Consider the following 21,838-nt stretch of genomic DNA (forward strand, 5'->3'; position numbering starts at 1 on the left):
GCCACAGAGCAAGCACATTGCGTCCCCGCTCTGAGTCATCTGGACCCTAGCTTTAGGCTGGGGTAGAAACATCCTCTAGTACTATTCCTTCATTAACTATCGAAATGACCCATCATCATTCGTATGTCACGATGCCATGTCATGATAGGGTAAAACACGGCTCCCTGGAATGCATAGAGACCCCATGCCTAAGTGGGTGGCTAACTATCCAAGCGCGCGCGTACCCATGAAATGCTTGTTCACCACCTGAACACCCCAGTGCAATAAGCGAGTGAACGTCTCTGCTGTATTCACACTATTTGGCTTTTTATTATTTTAAGCTTTGCATTTTGGAATTTTACTATTCACAATAAAAAAAAAGAGAAATGATGAATTCTATGAATTCCAATAGAAATAAAGGGGGAAAAAGGATCATAGGGAGAAAAGAAAAAGGGGAGAGGGGAGAGGGGGAGGGAAAAAAAAAACGTCCATCCTTGCAAAAAAAAAAAAAGAATATATATAAAAGAAGAATATAGTAACAAATAAAAAGCGCATTCCTCAAATATCCACAAGAGAGGAGGGAGAAAGCAACCAACGCAAGAGCCAGATCCAAGAGCCGAGCGGACGCGCCCTTCCCCTTTAACCCGACAAAATGTACTTATGAGAGATTATATAGTAGGAGGAGAGTGAGAAAGTAGGCGGGAAGAGTGCACAACGCTCCGAGTATATATATACATCCACCAACATATATATACACCTTGCGACGAAGGATTGGCTTGAGCCATCGAGCCTCCACGCGTTATCCTTGTGCCATGGGAGGGGTCGGTGCACTCTCATCCGTGGTGGTGTTTCCCGCCTCCCGCTCTTCCACCGCAGCGGCTCTACAAATGGGACACTTGTTGGCCCCCTCGGTCAGCCATTTATCGATGCACTCCCGATGGAAACCATGCCGGCACCGCAGAATACGCACCATGTCGCCTCCCCCGTACTCCGTCAGGCACACTTGGCAGCTGTTCCCCGTCCCCAGCAGCTCGAACCCAGGCACCTGACCCAGAGTTTTGTCAAAGGCTGCACACGGCAGCGCACTATCAATGGCGTCCTGGGTGGTGGTGGGGGGCCGCGCAGGGCCCAGGACGGCCGCAAGCCGGAGCAGATCTTCGTAGGTGGGTTGGTCGGAGAGAAGGGAGGGCGAGGTGAGGATCGGGTGGCCGGAGGGAAAGGTGCCTCCAATGATGAAGATGACGTAGGTGCGTGTGACCCGCCGATGGCTTGGAGGAGCGAGACCCTGGCCAGACAGGGGCGGCCCCGGGGGCAACGCCGTGGTGTTGGTGGAGGAGGAGGAGTAGGAGGAGGACGAGGAGGCGGCCGAGGAGAGAACGTGTGGGTGGGGCTGTGGCGACATCCGGGAGGAGGGGGGCGGAGGTGACGAGGGTCGCAGGGAGGTGGAGCCTTCGTTCCCCGGGGCTGCCGAATCGTTGTACATTGAGAATGGGTATCCGCTCGACATGGTGCGCAGGGTGGTGATGGACGCGGCATCGTTCACGACGCTCTCCCCGTCCTCCGCCTCGGTGCCGTTGTCTTCGGCCCCGTGTCTTGACGCTGAGGGCCGATCGATCGACCGAATCCCAACAAAGAGCACCGGGACCATTCCCGCCTCGTTTGCGTCCGCTCCTTCCGGGGGTCCGCCAATCCTAAAGAACCGCATCTGCCCACTGCTGCCCATCCCGCCGAGCGAGGAGATGTCCGGCATGGAGTTGACGGAGATTGGCAATGGGGCAGGGTTCTCGTCTCCACCCGTGCCCGCATTCCCATCCGTCCCTCTTGCCGTAGTATTTGGCTCCAGGCCCGTATCCGCGCCTGTCTCACGCGCTCCCGACTCTGCATCGTCGTTTTCACCGGCGGCGGCGTCCTGGCGCTCCAGATTGCTCAACATCCGTTCCAAGGTAGAGATGAGGGTGTTGTCCGTGATGAAATTGGCCAGAGCGGCGGTGTTATGCCGCTCCTCGCCTCCTCTCGCGGGCTGGTCTCCGTCCGGCTCGTGGCGCGAGGAAGAGTGGAGCCGCTGGGCTTCACTGGCAGGGTGAGGTCCCGCAAAGTCGGCCGTGGAGGACTGGCCACTGGAGGCGCGCCGCAGCAAGGAGGCCGCGGTGGAGGCAACCAGGCTTGCAAGCACTCGGCTAAACCGCGTGTTTCCTCCGGCCGCTTGCGAGGGGTGATCGTGCTCCACAGCGTCGCCACCATCCAGAAGCTGTGAATCGTGCAGCCACTGGTCGTCTCGAGTTTCGTGGCGCCGTCGGCGGGTGTGCCACCCTTCGCCATATTCCACGTCCAAATGGTCCTCCGGCCCGTAGAGTGAAGGGGGGCGTTCACCAGAGCTGTTCTCAAAGACAAGATTACGGGTAGCGGTGCGGTCCTGCCACCTGTTTTCGTCCTCATCATCTAGGGCCATCCCGTCCCCCCCGCCGATCGCACTTTCTGCTGTAGGGTTCCTCTCGCCTGCATGTTCCCTAGCTTTTTGCTGCTCGTCGCCCTCTTTTTCTCCTTCTTCCTCAGGACCGTAGTCGGCGTGGTCGTAATCATCCAGCCTCCGATAGTCGCCCTCGATGTGACTGTAAACCGGTTCGTCCTCGTGCAGCTGGGGATCTTCCTCCATGGGGTTATATTGCATCCTATCGGACTCTTCAGATTGCGCTCGCCGCTGGTCCAACGGGGAGGACGAGGCAGGATAATATGTGGAATCTCTTAAAGGCAGCCCTACTGGCCGGGTGTATCGAGGGTGAGATGAGGAGGACGAGGAGGAAGGCGATGGCGTCGAACTGCGCAGCATCCCGTGCAGTCGCTGCAAGCGCCCTAAAGGCCGCGCCGCCCCTCCACCGTTTCCCGCGACCCCACCCAACGAACCCGATGAGGCTGATTGTAGCCCATTCCATCCACGCGAGCCGCCTACACAGGAATTGTTGATGCCGGTGCTGCTCCCGCTGGAATGGGAAATGATAGGATAGAGGCTGAATAGCCGTCGTCTTCGGCGCGCACTTGTACTCCTCAGAGCACGCGATGACCGTGCTAGGGGCGGAGTGGCGGAGGATCTTTCTGCCGGATGTGCTGGTACGGGCGAGGGCGTGGATGCCGGTGAGTGATCACTCGCGTCGACAGTGGGGGGGTGGGGATCATGGCTGCGGGAGGTCGAGAAACTATGGCCCATGCTAATTTCGCCGTTGTCCTCCAGTTCGAATTTGAATTTGTATTAGTACAATGGATATACGGGATTAGGATTAGAAGAGGAGACAAGCAGATGGAAGAAATAAAAGCTTAATCTACATGAGGAAAGGCAAAAGTGATGAGATTAGCCTCCGACCAAGACAGCAGCTACACGAGATTGGCATCGAAGGATAAGGGTTATGGCGGGAAACCTTTTTGGTTTTGCTTATCTCACCATGCCCATCAGCAATGGCGCCAAAAAGTCTCAATCATCCACACAAAAACCCATATCCCGCTGACCTCAGCAAGAAACGTCATAATCACAGCGGGATTAAGCTTACATGTCAAGAATCCGGCCTCTACGCTGAGCTATCGCCGCTAGAGCAGGTTGGGCGGAAGAAATGAGATGGGGGAAGAAAAAGAAAAGCGATTCGAACCGAATTCCTAAAAAGAACTCTGCAAGAAATAGAAAAAAAAATTAGGCGGCGGACAGGTTGTTAGAGAAGGTGATTGAAAATCGGCAGCGATGACTCTAGCGTGACTTCCGTTGGATATCTCCTCCCCCGTGCGCCGGATAGTTTGCGATGCTGAGAAGACGGTGGAAAAGGGGCCGATGGGATTTGTAATAGACCGTTCCAACGGCTGGCCTTGTTGACTAATATGCTCTCCTCCAATTCGGCCGCAACTTTTGATTTCAAATTGCTCCTCGGCTTGCGAGCGCGGAGGACAAAAAAGCCTTGAACTGGCCGATTTGTTCCAGCCTCGTTGTAGTTGAGACCGGAATCCCCCTCCACCCGCATCAACCGCGGTCATGGACGCCTGAGCATGGAATGCATTGCCGCATCCGGCCCTGCGCGAAGTAAAGCCTTCCCCATCGATCCATATGCTTTTGTCAAAGGAGAAACTCCCCTCTGCGAGATGGCCTAGAAATGAACGCCAACCCGCGCTGGGCCCGTTTCTTATGTGCGCAGAGCGCGTAGCGTTGCAGGCTCAGTCTTGCTCGCGACAGGCGTCGATTTCACTTGTGCGGTATAAGATCGCCCAAGATCCAATTTAATTGCATATCCCATATTTGGGGCGTTGAAACCAAGATGGCAGAAACACTGGAGACCCTCGCTGGACGCCTATATTCCATTTACATATCACGCATGGGCTTTCTTCATGCCCATATCCCGCTTGGTCTCCTTTATCCATCTCGCGAGGCCCGGTTCTCCGATTGCTGAACTCCGTTATGAGGAATGCTCTCCAACGGAGAGACATTGCAAAGGATCAACCCAGGCTGGCCGAAACCGAGCGTGGGCCTGAGATCGCAAACGATGGCAATGTCGAGTATCCCGACGGCAGATATGGGTGGTGTATTGTTTTCGCGTGTTTCCTCCTCAACTTTGTCGTGTTTGGCTTCAACAATGTTTGGCAAGTGATCAAGGCCATGAATCCAACCCATGCATTTCGACGACTGAATGCACTCATCTTCTGTGATTACTTCTAGGGGAATCTTCCAGGCCCATTACCTTGAAAACCTGCCCTCTGCTTCTCTTTTCCTCCTCTCCCTCTGCGGTAGCATCTCTGCAGGCCTCTTGTTCGCCGCCGGCCCCATCTCGCTCCCGCTGGTGACTCGATTCGGATATCGCCTCCCCCTCTCGATCGGGACAATCCTGGCCCCGGCGGGAATCGTGCTCATGAGCTTCGCCACGCATGTATGGCATCTTTACTTGAGCTTCTCCATCATGTTTGCCTTGGGCGCGTCGATGCTCTTTGTCGCGAGCACCCCCCTGATCCCACAGTGGTTCCTGAGGAAGCGGGGGTTGGCCACCAGTTTATGCGCCACGGGGGGCGGGGTTGGAAGCTTGATTCTGTCCCCCGTGTCGCAGCATCTCATTGACCGGGTGGGGGTGCAATGGTGCCTTCGGATTGTAGGGTGCTGCTGTCTCCTGCTATGTACCATGGCAACACTGCTGGTCAAGCCTTACACCCTCCGCGACCGAGGGTCGAGAGAAATCGCTAGCGACTGGAGTTTCCTTCAGTTGCCGGGCTTTTGGGGCATCCTATCCTTCTCGTTCTTGCATCTCTTGGGCTTCATCGCGCCCTATTACTTCGTGCCATGTATGCATACCTTGGCCATTGGTTTCCTCCTCTTCCCGCTCGGTTGACTAATGAATGGTTTGATGGTTTTTGCCGCCAAGCCCATGCAATCTCGGCTGGCGTCTCTCCTCAGATGAGCTCCATTTTCGTGGCGCTGATGGCGGGCTTCAGTATCCCTGGCCGTCTTTGCTGCGGCTTCCTCTCCGACCTCTACGGCCCTTTCAACATCTCGCTTCTCAGCATTTTTCTCTCGGGGGTGTTTTGCTTTTGCATCTGGGCCCTTCCCCCCAGCTTCGCCTCCCTCTGCACGTTCAGCCTTCTCTACGGCTTCTTCGGGGCGGTCAGCTCGACCCTTGTTCCAGCCTTGACCCCCAAGGTCGTGAAGATGGAGCGCTTGGACTCAGCGCTCAACTTCCTCTTCTTCACCAATTCCCTCCCAATGATAATCGGGGGCCTAGTCATAGGTGTCCTAGTCCATGTGTTGCACGGCTATTTGGCCGCTGCGCTGTTTACGGGGACCGTCTTCCTGTTGGGAGCTGGGTGTCTGTTATGCACCAAGCTTTGGATCAATAAGAGTTGGCTTGCTAAAGTGTAACTCAGGAGTGCGCCTTACTCTGCTGGCACCTTTTTTGTGAAAAGAAACAAGGTTCATTTATTGTCACAATACCTTTGAATGTTGATGCTTAGGCTCATTATATAATCTACAAGGTCGCGCAGAGTGTATATAAAACGAAAGATTAAGGGGGAAAAAATAGAAGAAAATAAACATAGAAGATGGCAGCTAACTCTAATGTCAAACTTGGAATGTAGAATAAAAAATTGTTAAATGAATCACAAGGGAAAGAAGTGTAGTAGTGTCGCTGTCTAGCTTGGTCTCATTCTAATGAGAAGCCCCGGTGCGGCCAAGCACTTGCCCGACCGCCTTCAACTCCGGCAGCTCCCTCGCGCCTTTCACATTGGGCATCGTCATAAATCCAACCCGAGTCAAGTACGCCAGGTACAGTCCGATCAGCTCCTCGGTCATCCGCGGAACGGCAGCCCCCTGGAGAAGTCGCTGTGTGTTGGTGTCGTCCAGTTCGGGCGACTTGGTGCTGGTGGGGAGATCGTCGAGGACAAAGTGCAACAGGGGGAACAGGGCATTGTCTTGGGCCTGCAGGGTGTATTCGGTAAGCGCGTTGCGCCACGTGATGTATTCGTGCTGCTTGACCTCGTAGCCGTACGCCGGGAGGCATCCGAAGAGATCATTGAACCGGAAAGCGGGCACCGGGTGGGTCACATGGAACACCGCCCCTTCCGCCGCGAATTCCCCAGCAGCGCGCTTAGCCACCTCGGCCACGCACCGCGCCACATAGTCGACGGGACACATGTTCACCGCATTGTTGATCTGAGGCACCGACCCAAGTTCAACGCATCCCTTGACAAGGCGCCAGATGAAATCATCCGTGTTGCTGACCCCCGTCTCCGTGCTTCCCAGCACATATCCCGGTCTCACAATGGCGGCGGGTAGTCCGCGACGGCGGGCTTCCAGGGTCAGCTTCTCGGCAACCCACTTCGACTGGCCGTATCCGCTTCGCAGGCCCTCGCGGCTACCCTCCAGGCTGTCCTCCTCGCTAACCCCGCGCCCTCCCTGCTCTATCACCGCATCGCTTAGTCGGACGTAGTGTTCGGTGTCGAGCACGGACGTCGAGCTCACGAAGGTGAAGGACTTGGTGTGATGGGCGCCCGCAAGCTGCAGGGCCCACGCAGTGCCTTCTACATTGGCAGGGCGTAACTTCGAGTACGGGTAGACCCAGTGCACCAGGGCACCGTTGTGCACGATTGCGTCCACCTCCTGGGCAAGCCGCTGCCAATCCGCATCGGAGACGCCGAGCTTCTCGGACGCTAGATCGCCACACACTGCCTCGATGCGGGAATGGTATGCGTCGTCCCACACTAGATGCGCCTTGGCCGACTGGATGATGCGAGAAACGGCGGCTTCGGGGGACTTGGATCGAACATGGCAAATGACACGGCAGCTGGGGTCCAGCCTGAGGAGGGTGGCCAGGATAAAAGCGCCTAGGAATCCGGTCGCTCCTGTAAGAAGATACGTCTTGCTTTTCCCCAAGTCTTCTCCAGCCACTGGTGCGTACTGTGCGGGCAGGTAGCTCGTGAAGAGCTGGGGTAGATCGGCGGCATAATTGAATTCCTCAGTGGGGGACCGCCGACCATTCGGGGCCGACTCTCCCGCCTCGGCTCGAGTCGGAGTTGGGGCCGCGCTCGATTTGTTATCATCGCCGGCAAGGTTGAGGTCAGAGCTCTGCAGCCGATCTATCTCCCGTGCCATTCCCTGGATCGTGGGCTCACGGAACACCAGACTCAGGGGCGCGCCCTCGAAGCACGCCTTGCGCACCTCGAAGATCAGGCGGGTGGCGAGAATCGAGTGTCCACCGAGGTCGAAGAAGTTCTCGTCCAAGGGGATAAAGGGTTGCGGAGGGTTGGGCAAGAGGCGGGTCCAGATGTCGTGAATGGCTTGCTCGGTCGGCGACCTCTTCGGGGCTGCCATCGCGGGTGCGACCGGAAGCGCGGACATTGTGTCTGGAAATGGCAGTGCAGGCTTATCGATTTTGCCGTTGGGGGTCAGAGGCATCCGCTTCAAAGGCACAAACACTACAAGGAAAACAGGATCAGGTTAAGCCATCCATTGGCAACAATTTAGGCTGGCGAGGTGTCGGTCCTTACCCGACGGCACCGCATAGCTTGGCAGCTTGGTCTTCAAGTACTCCCTGATATTCCGGATCAATCTCTTGTATTTCCTCGAGCTGCGCAAGCCTTTTCCACGCTCCCCTTCCTCCCCATTGTCATCGTCGGTGGAGGACAAAAACTCGTCCAAGTCGGCGCCACTCACGGGGATGAAGTAGGAAACTAGCGTCTGCTCCTCGTACTTGTCACGGCGCACCAGGGTGACGTTCTCGCGAACAAGCGGGTGCTGCGAAAGATGGGTGTCGATTTCACCAAGTTCCACGCGGAAACCGCGGATCTTAACCTGGTCATCCGCTCGGCCAGTGCACTCGACTAAGTTAAGAGAGAGAGGAAAAAAAAAGAAAACGCATCTAGGTAAGCATGCATTGCGATTGGATTCGATAGGATAGCCGATGGACTACCATTCCCGTCAGGCCTATACCTCCCCAGGTCTCCCGTTCTGTAAAGCCGGTCCCTGGCTCCCTTCCAAAACTCTCTCCACGGCTCCTTGGTTCCGGTCACTCCGGCCTCCTCAGCGGACCTTTGCCCAGGGAACCAGTTCTCCAGGAATTTCTCCGCGGTTGCCTCGGGAAGCCGCAGATAACCTTCGGCCAGCCCCCCGGCGCGCACGTAAATCTCCCCTACTTCCCCGACTCCGCACATGATATCGCGCTTTTTCCTATTCACCACCAGCAGTTGCACGTTGCACATCCCTTTCCCCGCCGGCATCACATCCTTTTGCGAGCTTAGGAAGGCAGGGTGCGAAGACAGGGGAGGGATATCGTAGTATGAAACGGATCGCTGTGTCTCCGTGGTGCCGTACATATTGATAATGTGGGCGTTCGTGGCGGCCTTTTGAAGTCGGTGGGTGTCGCGCTTCGTGAGAATATCGCCCACAAAGAAGGCATGGTGCAGGGTGGGAATCGGGGTCTGAGCGTGAGACGAAAGAAGCTGGCCCATGGCTGGGAAAGGGGTGGGTAGAGGTTAGAAAAAGTTTTCAGGCGAACAAGTAAAGGGATAGGTGAAGGGCTAAACCATACCAGGGGTCAAGTGGGTCACGGTCACTCCACTCGTTGCCATCCATTCTGCCAGTCGCCCCGGGATGCCGATATCTTCTCCCGTTGGAATCCAGAGCTGCGCCCCCAGGAAGAGCGGGGTGAAAATGTCGCGCTGAATCGGATCGTGGGCAATGCCACTCAGCATCGTGAACCTATCCTCGGAGGAAAGGCCAAATTGCTGGGCCATCCACGGGTAATAATGGGTAAGCGAGAAGTGTCGTCCGCGCACGCCCTTGGGAATCCCCGTACTGCCGCTCGTGAAGCTGAGGGTCCCGATGCTGTCGGGGCCGACCACCACCCCGGGCCCTTGGGCTGACAGCTCACGGATGGGATCCAGGATGTCTTGGCTCGACTCGGACGTACCACCGCAGAGGGTACCGTTGTCCTCAAGGCGTAGGGCTGGGATGCGGCAGGCGATATCCAAGTTGTCTTTAATGTAGCCCTCGACTGCCTCATCCAGCCGGCCCGCCTTCTCCAGCACAATGATACCCCGTGGGGTTGCCACCGAAAGATATATCTGCTGCCTGCTCGGGGGGTAGGCCGGGTCGATCACACTAAAGGTCGCGCCCGCACGCAGCACGCCCATGATTGCCACCACCAAATCCACGCCCCGGTAAGCATAAATCATCACCACATCCTCGCGACGGATCCCATTGCGTAGTAGATGGTGAGCGACCATATTTGTGGCTCGGTTAATTTGCGCATAGGTGAAGGTGCATCGGCCCTCATCCCTTGACTCCACCACGCAAATTCTATCGGGATGTCGCCGTGCATTCTCCTCGAATATATCGTGGATGGCTCCGCGCCACTCGCTCCACTTAAGATTGGCGGTGGGGTTGGGAATCACCTCCTGGCACAACCGAGTCACAAGGGGGATGTCGCCAACAGTTAACTTGGTATTCTTGCTCACCGTCTCCACTACACGCACCAGCTGCTCCAACATGATCTCCACTCGAGCCGGCGAAAACAACACTTGGTTGTATGATACTCCAACTTCCAAGCGGGGAAGAAGCGCGTCTCGCAATGACGACGAGGAGTGGGAGGATATGATAATGGTCAGGTCGGTCGATGCTGATGTGGGTGCTAGCGCGGATTCTGATGGGGCGTCGGTGTGATTGAAGAAGCGAATGCGGAAGAGGGGTTGGCGATTTTCTTCGGTTGAGGAGGGCTGTAAGGCATCAATGAGGGAGGTGAAGGGGACTTCGTCATTTGCTGCTTCTTGCTCCATCTAAAATAAAACCCATAGCCATAGATACCCAGATCAACGCGCTGATTACCTCGCTAATAATAATGCTCCAATGCTTCTCAATTTACCTTGTGAGCCATTCGAACAATGTCTTCGAAGGTGTTCTCCGGGTTCACGCTTAGCTTTAGCACCAGCGGGTTACCTGAATCGCTGGAAGAGCCCACCGCAAACTCCTCGTCGCCCGTGTATCTCTGTAGTAGCACTGCAAATGCCGCGAGCAGGATAATGAAAGGGGAAGGATGGGTCTGGGCCTTTCCCTCCCCCACTTGAAGCGCCAATGACAGCTGTAGCAGGGCGAGAGATAGGGACTCCGAGAGAGGTAATGTGTGAAATGCTTCGATAATCTTGAGGGGCATTGGCCGGGGATAATCGGTGGGAAGTTGAAGGTCGGCGAGGTTGTGAAGGCGAGCATGCCACCGCTTTAATCTTGCTCTCAGCTCCTCGGGTGTGAGCTGGACGGGAGGCTTTTGTTGTTGTGGCGGGTTGAGCGTCATATTAGAATAGGAGAGGAGGTTGTATTTTGGGTTGTTCTAACTAAGTAGTCAATGAGAATTCCTGGATCAAGGGGGGGGTCGAGAGAACACGCTTTTAATAATTTGCTCGCTCAGAGATAATCAAGTGAAAGATGATCGATCTATTGGGAAAATACACAGTCACATCTCTCTATCACAATCTCAGTCATTCAATTTCAGAAATAAATTAAATGATTTGTCTATACCTAATCTCCATATTATATGCATTCAAAAAAAGGGCGAAAACAAAGTATAAAATATATATAAAAATAACGTGAAGTCAACTCAAGTTAATCCAAGAATATTTTCGTAAGAGAAAAAAAAGCAAAAAGATCTATTCATCTATACTCGGTATTTGTCCATAAAGTTTCGGTGGAAGTCCTCAAGCAGTCCACAGAATGCATCGAATTGGTGCTCGGGAGGCAAGAAGGTGCTTCTAAAATGCCATGTTCCGGCCTTTTGGCCAAAACCAGATCCAGGAACCACACACACTCCAGTTGCTTCAAGCATCTTAAGGCAATAGAATTCATCGGGCTGACGGTTGGCCTGTTATTGTCAAGGAAAATAAACAAGAAGGTTAATGCCACCAAAAGGGTTCAGGGAGAGCAAGTACAAGAAGAAGTAAATACCTCCTTCGCAGCACGGATGGCACCCTCCGGTAGCTGCACTTGAGGGAAGAGATACATAGCTCCCTCGGCGTCGTTGCATGTCACGCCTTCCAACCGGTTAAACAGCTCACACAAGCGCTTGGAGCGTCTCTTGAGGCTCTCGTAGATGCCGCGAATCTCCTTGTCGTAGAGGGCAAACGAGGGGTCATTCTTCTTCGGGGGATTCACCATCAAATCCACCATGATCTGGCCTTGCACGTTGGGGCAGAGGGAAACGGACGCAATCTTATAGATTTCCTCCAGAACGCGGTTGTCGATCCCCACGCACTCAAAGTAGCCTCCACGGCGCCCGCACTCTCCGATCATTCCCTTGGAGATGGAGTGGAAGGAGAAGAGCTCCACGTCATCCGCGCCCATGTCGCGCACAATACGCTTGAAGGAGTGGAATGGACGGGTCTGCGGGGCATAGATGTTGGTCTGGTACACCTCGTCAGCAAGCAGCACAAGCCGCTCGCGCCTGCAGAGGTCGATGATTTCACGCATATTGTCGGCGGTTAAGCACTGGCCCGTGGGGTTGCCCGGGTTGATGATGCAAAGCGCGCGGACGTCGGCCCCTTCGTTGCGAGCCTTCTCCAATGAACGCTGCAGCTCCTCCACGCTGAGACCCCATCCTTGCTCCTCCTCCAAGAAGTAAGGCACTGCCCTTGCTCCGACTTGCGCCAGGGTGGCCGAGTAGAGCGGATACTGGGGGGTTGGGATCATGATGCCCACGTTCGAGTGCTCCACCAGAAGCTGCAAAATCATCTGCACTCCTGCCGATGCTCCCTGGGTCAAAAAGATGTGGTCAGGATTGGCGGGATGGCCATCACGGTCCTCGATAAAGCGTGACACGTTCTGACGGATGTGAGGGATTCCTTGAGAATGGGAGTACGCGCCAATGTTTCCAATATGCTGGAGCAGTAGGGCCGCGCGTTCAATCGCATCGGAAGGGTAAAGGGCGGAGACCTTGTCGCGGTTCTCAGGGAGCAAGAGCTCAGGGTATTCGACAAGAGAGGCAACCTGCAGAGCAAGCAGAGCAATTCACCCATACAAAATTAAGATGGGAATCAAAATGGCCAGAGGGGGCCACCGGACAGAAGGAAACTGCGGGCTTACCTGGCGGAAAAAGGTGATAGGTTTCTGCTGCAACTGTTGGGGATTTCCGATATTGCAGTTCACAATCTCTTTAAAGGGCAGTTCTCCTCGTACCAAATCCTGTCCAAATTATTTATGGTTTCATATTAATAATAATTCTAATCTTGCATGCGTGTGCACTCTCTCTCTCTCCCGGAATACACACCTGCTTGAGTTGCTCGGCGCGGATGGCAAGCTCCCCACGCACGGCGTACTCCACTTGGCGAATATGAGGGTTGATGCGGTCGATCGTCAGGTTTTTCATGGCGGTATGATTTGCACCCAATTTCGATGCTATTTGCGGAGCCCCCCCAAAAGCGAGTTAATAATGTGAGTCAAATTGTGTAATCGGCATTTGAGTTTTGATGAGTCAAAGAGAAGGGAAAGCATGGAGGGGGGGCCAACCGGAATGGATCCCCAAGAATTACCTTGTGTAGACATGGCACGTCCAACCGGGAACTTCCGACTTAAATGAGAGGGAATGGAGAGATGGAATCGTCTTATGGCAAACATCCCAAGTGTCAACTTTATAGGTAAGACCGGAAAGTTAAGGGCGGGGGAAAACACTAAACAAAAAATTATTATTAATGGAATGGAACACCGCCTCTGGGTGAAGTTGGAGATTCAAAATGCCCGCTGATTTCTGGCAGCAGCCCTCCCCAACCCTCCCCCCGACCTTTCCCAATCAACTCAAAATAAACTCCTTTTCCCATCGAATTGCAACTGCGACTCGTTTTCCCCCTTTCTCCTCGGAAAGGCCATTTCTATCCTCTGTTCTTTGCAAGTCAGCCGCCAAACTATCTGCGCTTGCCCCGGTTTCCGCAACTTTCACACGTATGTGCCCCCCCGCAGCTCTGAGAAGTGCCGCGAGAATAGCTCACGCAAAAGAAAACTCCCTGGTAAGACTCGGTTTGAATAGCAGATGCCATCTTGGATGGAGAAAAGAAAAAGATTATTATTGAATTTAATAGTAAAGAGAGAAGGGGAGAAAGAGAGAAAGAGAGAAAGAAAAAAGAAAACCTATATATCAATAAATATTCGTATGAACACCAGATTGATATAGAAAAACGGTGGTATATTAAAGGTAACGAAAACAGGATTTACTGTCAACCCGCCAATGCGTGTTGAATCAAATTAGGCTGGGGAGGGGAGTGGCCCCCCCCTCCCCCCTTTCCCCATATTCTATTGCGCCTCGCGGCTCCTCTTCACCCACTTCATCATCATGATATCCAAATCGTTCAACACCCACCGACACATCACCAGCAGCACTCCTAACCAGCTCTCCACTCTACTCTTCACCCTCACATCGGTGACCAGTGCCCATGCCTCGAGGGGCTGTGCGGCCATAAAAACACGCACCACTGCCTCTATATAGAGCTGCGTCATGTCGTCGCTTGGCCGCCGACTAATTCGCTCCCCCACGGAGCGCGTGATTTTGGAGCCCCAGTTCAAAAAGGACGACTGTTTCCGGACTCGCGGCTTGCCGTCTTCCTTACTGGCAACCCCAGAGCCAACCCCACTATGAGAGTTGGTCCCTAGACTAGACCGCGGATCCACCAATATCTGCTCGTTCAGCTTGGGCAGAGGACCAAACTTCTTGATAATAATGGATAGGACGGCATCCAGCGCGGGATCGATCAATTGGATCTCCTAAAGAACGGAAAAAGTGTTTAACTTCTATGCCAAGTTGCGGAGGCAAAGAGAGAGGGAGAGCGAGGGGTGTCTTGGGCCTTACCTTGAGTGTGCCTTGTATATTCTCCAGCTGCTCCCACCGCCCCATTCGCGAAATCGCGTCGTAAACGGCGTCGCATACCTGTAGCTTTGTTTCCAACATTCCCAGCTTCAGCCCGGGCTGTAGCCACACTCCTTTTGGCACATAGAGCTTCGGCGTCAGATACCATCCGTTACGTGCACTTCTTTCTATCCCGCGCATCAGCCAGAAAATGCGTGCACGCGCCGAAGAAGGACACGGCTCAGGCCCACTCTCCGTGTACGGCGAGGAAATATAGGCATTGCTCCCTGGAACACCGTAGAACATGGAAGGGGATATATTGGAGTGGAAAGGAAGCTGCGGGGTGAAGCCCATTGCCCCCGGAGAAGGCCGCACTATCTCGCAGGATTTGGATCGCAAAGGAGCGCTGTGGGGCGTCAAGCTCTGCGCAGGCTCCTGGGGTGGAGGGCTGTCGGAAGTCCGAGGCGGGGCCATGGAGAGTGTTGGCCGCCGCTTGCGCACGTAAAATGTCGCTGGCGCTTCGGCTTTCGACAGAGGATGGAGTGGAGGGGGCGATTTGGGCGGAGAAGTAGTACACTGCGTAGGTGCAAACGATAGTGGAGGCGACTCTTCGGGCGAATCGGTCAGGGATGCAAGGGAGCTTGAGAGCGAGTCGTTCAACCACGGTTGGGTGGTTGTGTCATGGGATGAGAGATCCGTGGCCGAAGGGTTATGAGAAGAGCACACATCCGACGCCCTGCCAGAGATGCCATTATCCTCCTCCTCCTCCTCTTCTTCTCCATCTTCTCCTCCTCCTCCTCCTCCTCCTTCTTCTTCCTCTTGGTCGTTTTCTATTGCCCCGGCAGGCTCGTACCCTTCATCCTTTCTTCTCTCTTCGCTCTCTACTAATTCTCCATCCCCTTCTTCTATCTCCGATTCCACTTCCACCTTTGCTTTCGGCGAAGTCTCCGATTGTACATCTTCAGTTATCACTATTTCCACCTCTTTCTCCTCCTCAGCCTTTGCTTCCTCCCTGACTTCTTGCTGCGCCTCGTCAGCATTCTCATCTTCGTTATCGCATACACTCCGCTCGTCGTCATCATGGATTCCTAAGGATCCCGGCGTTAGTGGTGAAGGAGATGGTAGTGGAGAAGGTGGTAAGCCGTTGGACTTTAGCTCTTTCCTAGGGGAATTAATGAGCGTGTGTATGCGGTGCTGATACGTCTCCAGCTTTTAAAAAAATTCGTTAAAAATACGCAGAATGAAAGGAGAGAAATCTCAATCGAGAAATGGCCAAGCTTACAATATAGTTTAGCTTCTTCCGATGACTGACGGATGACTCGTCGATCAGCTTTTTCAGCAACACAACTGCTTCCTTATATGCGACTATAGCCTCGTCCACTTTCTTGGCTCTATCGAGACGCACTGCTGCCTGAGCCTTGATATGGGCTGCATCAAGAGCGCGTTTAGGTGAACAAGAGGAGACGGTAATAGGGGGATTGATTGGGAAGGAGGGAAGGGTTGATGGATGGGTCTGATGGGTTGTCATCTCTAGCAGGATGGATAGGTCGATGCATGAACAAAATAGAATTATTATAGGGTGAAGAGAGTAGAAAGCATTGAAAGACGAGGAATCGTTTATAACATAACCATTAATCCGGAATTAAGTCATCTACTATGCTTGTGTAATTTAGAGTGAATTAGATGAAGTTAAAAAACAAGATATAGAATATAGAAAAAAAAAAAACGTAAGAAAGAATGTAACTGCAACGACGAAAAAGCTTTGGTTTCATCACATCAAATAATTTTGTGTTAATAAGGCCATTTTTGGACATCCGCATCTTAGGTTAAGATTTGCGAACAAATCTAAATATTCAAATCAGTTCTGAAGTTTGGACGTTCCAAATAGCAGGGCGACAACGTCATCTCCTTCTATTTCGTGCCAGGGCCGTGCAGGTGGCACACTCACTGGCACCCGTGCACTCTCTCCTCCCTCTCTTCCTGTAGAGACTATGAAAGGTACTTGGACTCCTCTCGTGACCTCTTCAAGCTCTTAACCATAGAATTGACCGAGCATTCCAGTTAGCAGTGGGGGGTTGCGAACTCGCACGCAAGGACCCTTTGGGGATTCAGTACATGGGTATTTGTTCTGCTTGCAAAGGATGCCAAGGAACTTTCCAATCTACTTAAGCTCACTAACTCCTTCTCACCGACTCTAAGGGGGGGGGGGGAGGTTTGAATCGAAACAAATGCGCGAAAGAAAACCAGTGGATAGGAACAAGGATATTATTATTAATGAAATATGAAGGCATGTTTTTCGTTCTACAACAAAACTCAAAACAAACTAAACAAAGTAAAATGCAAAACTCTAGAGTTTGTTTTTCCATTTTCCCAGTCACACCTTTCCAGTTTCCTGCTCTCCACTGCAGGCTGGCACCGTCTCTGCCAAGTAAATAGAATTAAAAACCGGAGTGGGTGGTGCCGGCCACGACAATTCCCCAGCGGAAATCGCGCTCGCTCGACGAAGCACCAAATCATCCACGGTGAATCCGGATGGACGCCTCTGAACATTGCCGGCGGAAGCACGGCGGAACCGCCATTCTGCGCTAGATGGGGGCCGCTGCAGCAGAGGGACGACCAGAGGAACTACTTTGGAGTCCGGCATCGGGAAAAAGGAGGGGAGGGGAGAGGGAGGGGGAGGGTTCGATGATCAGTGGGTGGGGCGGATCGAAAGGGGCTGCAATATTCGGGACTGGAACCGGATTGGGTGAGGAAATGGGAGAAGGAGAGGAGGGCGAGGGAGATAGTTTGCTTGCGCTCTCTAGAAGCTCTCCTCCACCCGCGCGGGCGGAAGCTGCGGCTGGCTCGACCTCCGGCGATGCAACTGTTTGAACCGGAACCAGCGCAAATGTGAAGGAGTTTCCCTCCTCGATCACGCACTGTACTTCGCCCATCTCTCTCAGCATCGCAGGAAGCCTTGGTGGAATTGGGGGGGATGCCCCTTTGCTTTGCTGGGCTTTCGCGTCGGCTGGGGTCTGCTTATCGGTTTTCCACGCATGGTTGGCTTGAGTGTACGCATATGCTTTACAGACCCCTCCAACATGCAGGCAACCCAACGTCACGGCATAAATCCAGGCGGCCTACAGAGATACGGTTCATTAGGTTAAAAATAGAGCGCATAGTATGGAATACAAGCAGCGATTGAAGTAACCTGGTAGCCAAACAATCGACAAAGCCCGTAGATGATGATCCCGGTGTACTGCAACAAATGTACAATAATAAACAATGTCATTTTCCTGGTCACCTGCTGCACCGAGCCTCCATTGGCTTCAGACACAAGAGGCTGTGGCTTGGAGGAGAGGGGAAGGCAGTCACGGGGAGTGGATGGATGGACGAGAGGAGCGATCGAGGTGGCAGGAGAGAGGTTATGGAGCCGAGAGGCCTCAATGGGGTGCGTGGGGGACCCTGCCCATTCCAGCCGCTCGGCGCGCAAGGCCAGGCTAGTAGGGGTGGTAATAGGCCCTTCTCTCCGCAATAGCGGATGGGGCGGCTTCACCGGGGCAGTGGGCGGTGAACCTCTTTTCTTTCGAACCACCTCGGAAGTCTCGTTGAACGTGTTGATGCCCACAATCACAATGAGTTCATCGTCAGCCGACACCAACTTCTTGATCACCTGCAGATAGCAGTAGGTCGTTGCCAGCAGCACGATATAGTTGAAGGTAACCAGAATGGCAAAGAAAAGAGTTTGGCCGACGGCTTGGTTAAGAACAAAGCACCTAACGAAAGGAAGTAAGTGGACCTCGAACGCGTGTAGGGATGAAAAAGTGCACGCGTGACCGCATCCATTTACTTACCAATAGGTGTCATTTCCAAATCCTTTCAAGCATAGCGTCGCCGTCGTTACCGCAATCGGTATAAGCGATGCATAGGCCAGGAACCTCCAGTCGTACCTCCCGATCTTCACCTGGCATCCCCTGCATATCTTTTGGTATATGATCAGCGCCATCATACCGGCAAGCCCCATATTGGTCATGACTGCGAAATTGATGGTGGCGCCCATGGCCGAGCACACGGACGCCCCAGGCAGCATGTCCACCGCAAGGCCGTGGAGGCAATTGACGAGGGTCAGGGTAGCCGTGACGAATTCGAGCGAGGCCATGTAGAGCGGAAATCGCACGAAAATGCCGAGCCGCTCTCCCGTCTTGGTAAGGCAGCTACGTTGGTGGTAGGCTCTACAAAACACGTACAAGGCCGCAAGAATATTTGCCACACTGGCGAGTGCTCCGGTGGCCAGCACGGCTGCGCTTCCCACAGAGTCCTGCTGACTGATACGCAATGTCGGGGGGGTTGAAGCCGGCAGGGGGGCGCGCTCCAAAAGGAGGACATTCGGGTAGGGCAATGACTCCACACAGGAAAATGCAAGTGATATACATATACAAAGAACGAGTCGCACTATCATTGGGTTATGGGGTGAGTATGTGAGGGTATGTAAAATCGACAAGATGAAAGACAGGATAGGGGGGAATGTAGGAGGGGGAAGTGGCTGTGAAATATGCTAACGCGAGCAGTATATCGTCAGTCTTGTGGAGAAGACGAATGAGAACGCGAGGCACAAGGAACGGCGGATGGAATTAATGGAGAAGCTGCGATAGGTCGAGCAAGCCGATAGAATAGTAATAAGAAACGCTGAATTCACGCGGCGAATGGAGGGAAAACAACGATGCCATGACGACACCCGATAACAGGGGCTAAACACAACGAACGCGATGACCGAGAAGGACGCGAAGAGCCAGGCGGATTAAGAGAAAGAAAATCCCCTCCAAGGGTAACAGCAGAACAAGGAGGCTAGGCCTGACCATAACCCGGGCCGCCTCGATATTAGGCTCTCGAGGATGGAGGCCCATTGGCAGAGAAGGCAGTGGTACAAATGAGAACTTGTTTTATTCAATTTCCAATTCACGCTGTGGCAACCTGCCAACAAGCCATCCGCCGAGCGCATTCGACAACCGGTTCCTTGCAATAGTAGTGATGCAAAGGCCAGCCTCCCAGCCTTTGCTGGAAGATTGGAGCCCAAGCCTAATCTCTCGGGAGAATGACAGATAAAACCGTGTTTTCCCCAAAAACATTTCGTTTGCCTTCAAGCTAAGCTTTTCCCCTGGTGGAGCCACCAGCACGAGCTAACTGCATTGGGATAGAGGATGTAGGCATGTTTGTAGGGGGCCGAGGATGCATAGCTTTTTAAACTAAGTGCTTTAGATATCTAACAAACAAACGGCTAGTCTAATGGAATAATACTATATGACTTATATTAATAGGCACAAATAGTAGTGGAGATCTTGAGGTCACGATGCCAGAGGAGAAAATGAACAGAATTACACAAATAAAGAGGAATGAATTGACGATTGCAGATGACTTTGGATGAGGAAGAAAGCATTTCCATTAGGAGGAGGTGGAGGTGGAGGTGTTGTTCACTGTGCCACCGGAACCTTTGGTCTTTGCGACTGCCTTGGCGCCAGCAGTCTTCGCCTCGGCGGGCTTGGTCGCTTCCTTCACGGCGGGACTCTTGGAGGCGGTCTTGGTGCTGGCGGACTTAGTCGCCTCCTTCCCTGCAGGACTTTTGGGGGTGGTCTTCGTGTCCGCCTTGACCGCCGCACTCTCCCCCTTTGCAGTGGAGCTTGCACTGGCCTTAGCCTTAGGGGTTGTCGAAGTGCTCTTGCTCTTGGGGGTCTTTTTCTTTGGAGCCGCTGCCGACTTGGCCTTGGCGCCTCCCTTTTTCCCCTTGCTGGCGGCGACTTGATTTGCGGCGCGAGCCAGCATCATATCGAACACCCCATCTGCAATCTTGTTGCCGAACCGCTCCATTTCCTTGTCACTCATATTGTGTTCTTTGGCGTACTCCTTTGCAACCCGAAGCCCTGCCTCTCGCCCCGCCTTTTGCGCCTGCTCGAACCGCTCTTTCACACTGGGAGCAGAGGACTTCGATGACGAGGGCGTTGTGGAAGACTTGGCGTTACTGGCTTGCTCCCCGGCTTTACGCTGGGCAAACGAGGTCGCGTCCGCGCCCTTGAAGCTGGAGGCGGTCAACGCGCCTCCCTTTGCGCCGGCATTGTCTACACTGCCGCCCGAGACTCGGTTAATGGTGGGGACAAATGCGCTCGATCCCGACCCCCCAAATGAGTTCATGGCGAGCTCGGCCGCTTTCCCGATGGCGCTCCCAATCGACTTGCCGATATTCTCTCCCTTTGCAGAGTCCATTCCGGGGATAAAGTTCCCGGCAATGGCCCCAAGGAGGCCGCCTCCAGTAGATGCCAAGTCCTGAGCGGGACTGGTGGCAGTAGCACCGCCCCCTCCGCCGCCACCGGCATCCTTGTCTTTGCTCCCGCTGCCTGCCCCAAATATGGTGGCAACTCCGTCGATAATCCCGCCGATGTCCACGCCGCCCCCTCCGCCCTCTCCACCACCACCGCCGTTGAGGGAAAATCCTTTAGGCCCTCCAAGGCCCATTCCGCCCATGCCCATGCCCATGCCCATGCCCAACATCCCCATTAGGGGCTTGAACATCGAGCTCATGCCAAACAATCCAAACTGCCGTTTGTCAAGCGCCACCTCGTGCTCCGCGGAATAGGGGCTGGCCTTATCGAGGGAGGCGACCGGCAGCGCATTGGTTCCAGCCACGGCGGCTAGTAGGACCACAGGTAGAACTCTAACCATTGGCTATTCAATGAGGTTGGTAGCCGTACTTGGAATTAATCAAAGAGAGGGAGAGAAGAGCGTGGAGAAAAGTTCAACTTGGAATAAATAGGCTAGTCGTTAGAGGGGAGGAAGGAAGGGTGTAAAGCTCTGGAAAGATGAAGCGAAAGAATGGATCCAGCCGTTCAATTTCACAATTGTTCAAATGCAATGAATGAAGTAAAAAATAGGGAGAGGACAGCCTTTCCCAACCTCAGTTTAGTTATTTATACCAGTCCCTACCGGTTAACGTGGCATTGAACATGAAGAAAAAACAATATTCCAGCGTGGGACTTGTAGTGTCCAGTGTTCGAAAAAAAGGTGCTCGCGGCTGCTATTTGTCGCGTCAGCGAGAATCCCGTCTACACGGGCGAAATATCACCACTCTTGTGCACATCGAGTCAAGAATCTTCTATTCACGAACCTCTGCTCGTGGCCGTAGAGGGCTCCTAGGGCAGCCGATACATTGGGGATCCGAGAGATTTGCCCCAGCTTTTTCTTGGATTCGCAAGGGGCTTTTTCTCTACTTACTAGGAATTGCGAGAGATTTTTAAGGCTAGTGTTTCACATGAATTTATTAATTTCGGTAGACTTCCCTGCCAGAATTCTTGCGGTGATGCGAATTGGCCAGAGCCTATTTTCTCAGAACTCCTCTTGCTTAAGAGCGAGTTGTTACTGAAATCTTAAGACGACTTGGATCTCGGGCTCCGAAAGCAGTCTGCAAAATAGGATGAAAATGTTGTAAGAGTCGAGACCTAATAAAAGTTGCCCCCGTAGACGATCCATCCTCCTCCACCTCAATCATTGGTACTTCTTTTGCTTGT

General features: G+C 53.6%; 7 protein-coding genes across 7 annotated transcripts; 1 reads left to right on the forward strand and 6 right to left on the reverse strand.

Annotated features, from left to right (window-relative positions):
• Positions 1–778: 778 nt before the first annotated feature.
• On the reverse strand, positions 779–3,181 carry VTP21DRAFT_752 (uncharacterized protein; the record flags this gene model as incomplete). Its single annotated transcript, XM_069398270.1, has 1 exon — positions 779–3,181. One exon carries the CDS (start codon positions 3,179–3,181, stop codon positions 779–781), a length of 2,403 nt encoding a protein of 800 aa, XP_069251642.1.
• Positions 3,182–4,060: 879 nt separating this feature from the next.
• Positions 4,061–5,854, forward strand: VTP21DRAFT_753 (uncharacterized protein; the record flags this gene model as incomplete). Its single annotated transcript, XM_069398281.1, has 4 exons — positions 4,061–4,206; positions 4,276–4,590; positions 4,667–5,280; positions 5,361–5,854. 4 exons carry the CDS (start codon positions 4,061–4,063, stop codon positions 5,852–5,854), a joined length of 1,569 nt encoding a protein of 522 aa, XP_069251643.1.
• Positions 5,855–6,139: 285 nt separating this feature from the next.
• Positions 6,140–10,775, reverse strand: VTP21DRAFT_754 (uncharacterized protein; the record flags this gene model as incomplete). The annotated part of the gene is made up of 5 exons (XM_069398292.1): positions 6,140–7,905; positions 7,978–8,348; positions 8,420–8,939; positions 9,018–10,263; positions 10,350–10,775. The coding sequence occupies 5 exons, from the start codon at positions 10,773–10,775 to the stop codon at positions 6,140–6,142; spliced, it is 4,329 nt and encodes a 1,442-aa protein (XP_069251644.1).
• A 360-nt stretch (positions 10,776–11,135) lies between these two features.
• Positions 11,136–13,087, reverse strand: VTP21DRAFT_755 (uncharacterized protein; the record flags this gene model as incomplete). Its single annotated transcript, XM_069398303.1, has 5 exons — positions 11,136–11,339; positions 11,423–12,460; positions 12,557–12,655; positions 12,741–12,868; positions 13,003–13,087. The coding sequence occupies 5 exons, from the start codon at positions 13,085–13,087 to the stop codon at positions 11,136–11,138; spliced, it is 1,554 nt and encodes a 517-aa protein (XP_069251645.1).
• Positions 13,088–13,756: 669 nt separating this feature from the next.
• Positions 13,757–15,834, reverse strand: VTP21DRAFT_756 (uncharacterized protein; the record flags this gene model as incomplete). Its single annotated transcript, XM_069398314.1, has 3 exons — positions 13,757–14,224; positions 14,310–15,515; positions 15,589–15,834. 3 exons carry the CDS (start codon positions 15,832–15,834, stop codon positions 13,757–13,759), a joined length of 1,920 nt encoding a protein of 639 aa, XP_069251646.1.
• Positions 15,835–16,891: 1,057 nt separating this feature from the next.
• Positions 16,892–18,744, reverse strand: VTP21DRAFT_757 (uncharacterized protein; the record flags this gene model as incomplete). The annotated part of the gene is made up of 3 exons (XM_069398325.1): positions 16,892–17,425; positions 17,497–18,061; positions 18,140–18,744. The coding sequence occupies 3 exons, from the start codon at positions 18,742–18,744 to the stop codon at positions 16,892–16,894; spliced, it is 1,704 nt and encodes a 567-aa protein (XP_069251647.1).
• A 980-nt stretch (positions 18,745–19,724) lies between these two features.
• VTP21DRAFT_758 (uncharacterized protein) lies at positions 19,725–20,996 on the reverse strand (the record flags this gene model as incomplete). Its single annotated transcript, XM_069398336.1, has 1 exon — positions 19,725–20,996. One exon carries the CDS (start codon positions 20,994–20,996, stop codon positions 19,725–19,727), a length of 1,272 nt encoding a protein of 423 aa, XP_069251648.1.
• Between the last annotated feature and the right edge of the window lie 842 nt (positions 20,997–21,838).

The sequence above is a fragment of the Calcarisporiella thermophila genome (genome assembly GCF_041956535.1).
Source record: "Calcarisporiella thermophila strain CBS 279.70 unplaced genomic scaffold VTP21scaffold_10, whole genome shotgun sequence".
Taxonomy (NCBI): Eukaryota; Fungi; Calcarisporiellomycota; class Calcarisporiellomycetes; order Calcarisporiellales; family Calcarisporiellaceae; genus Calcarisporiella; species Calcarisporiella thermophila.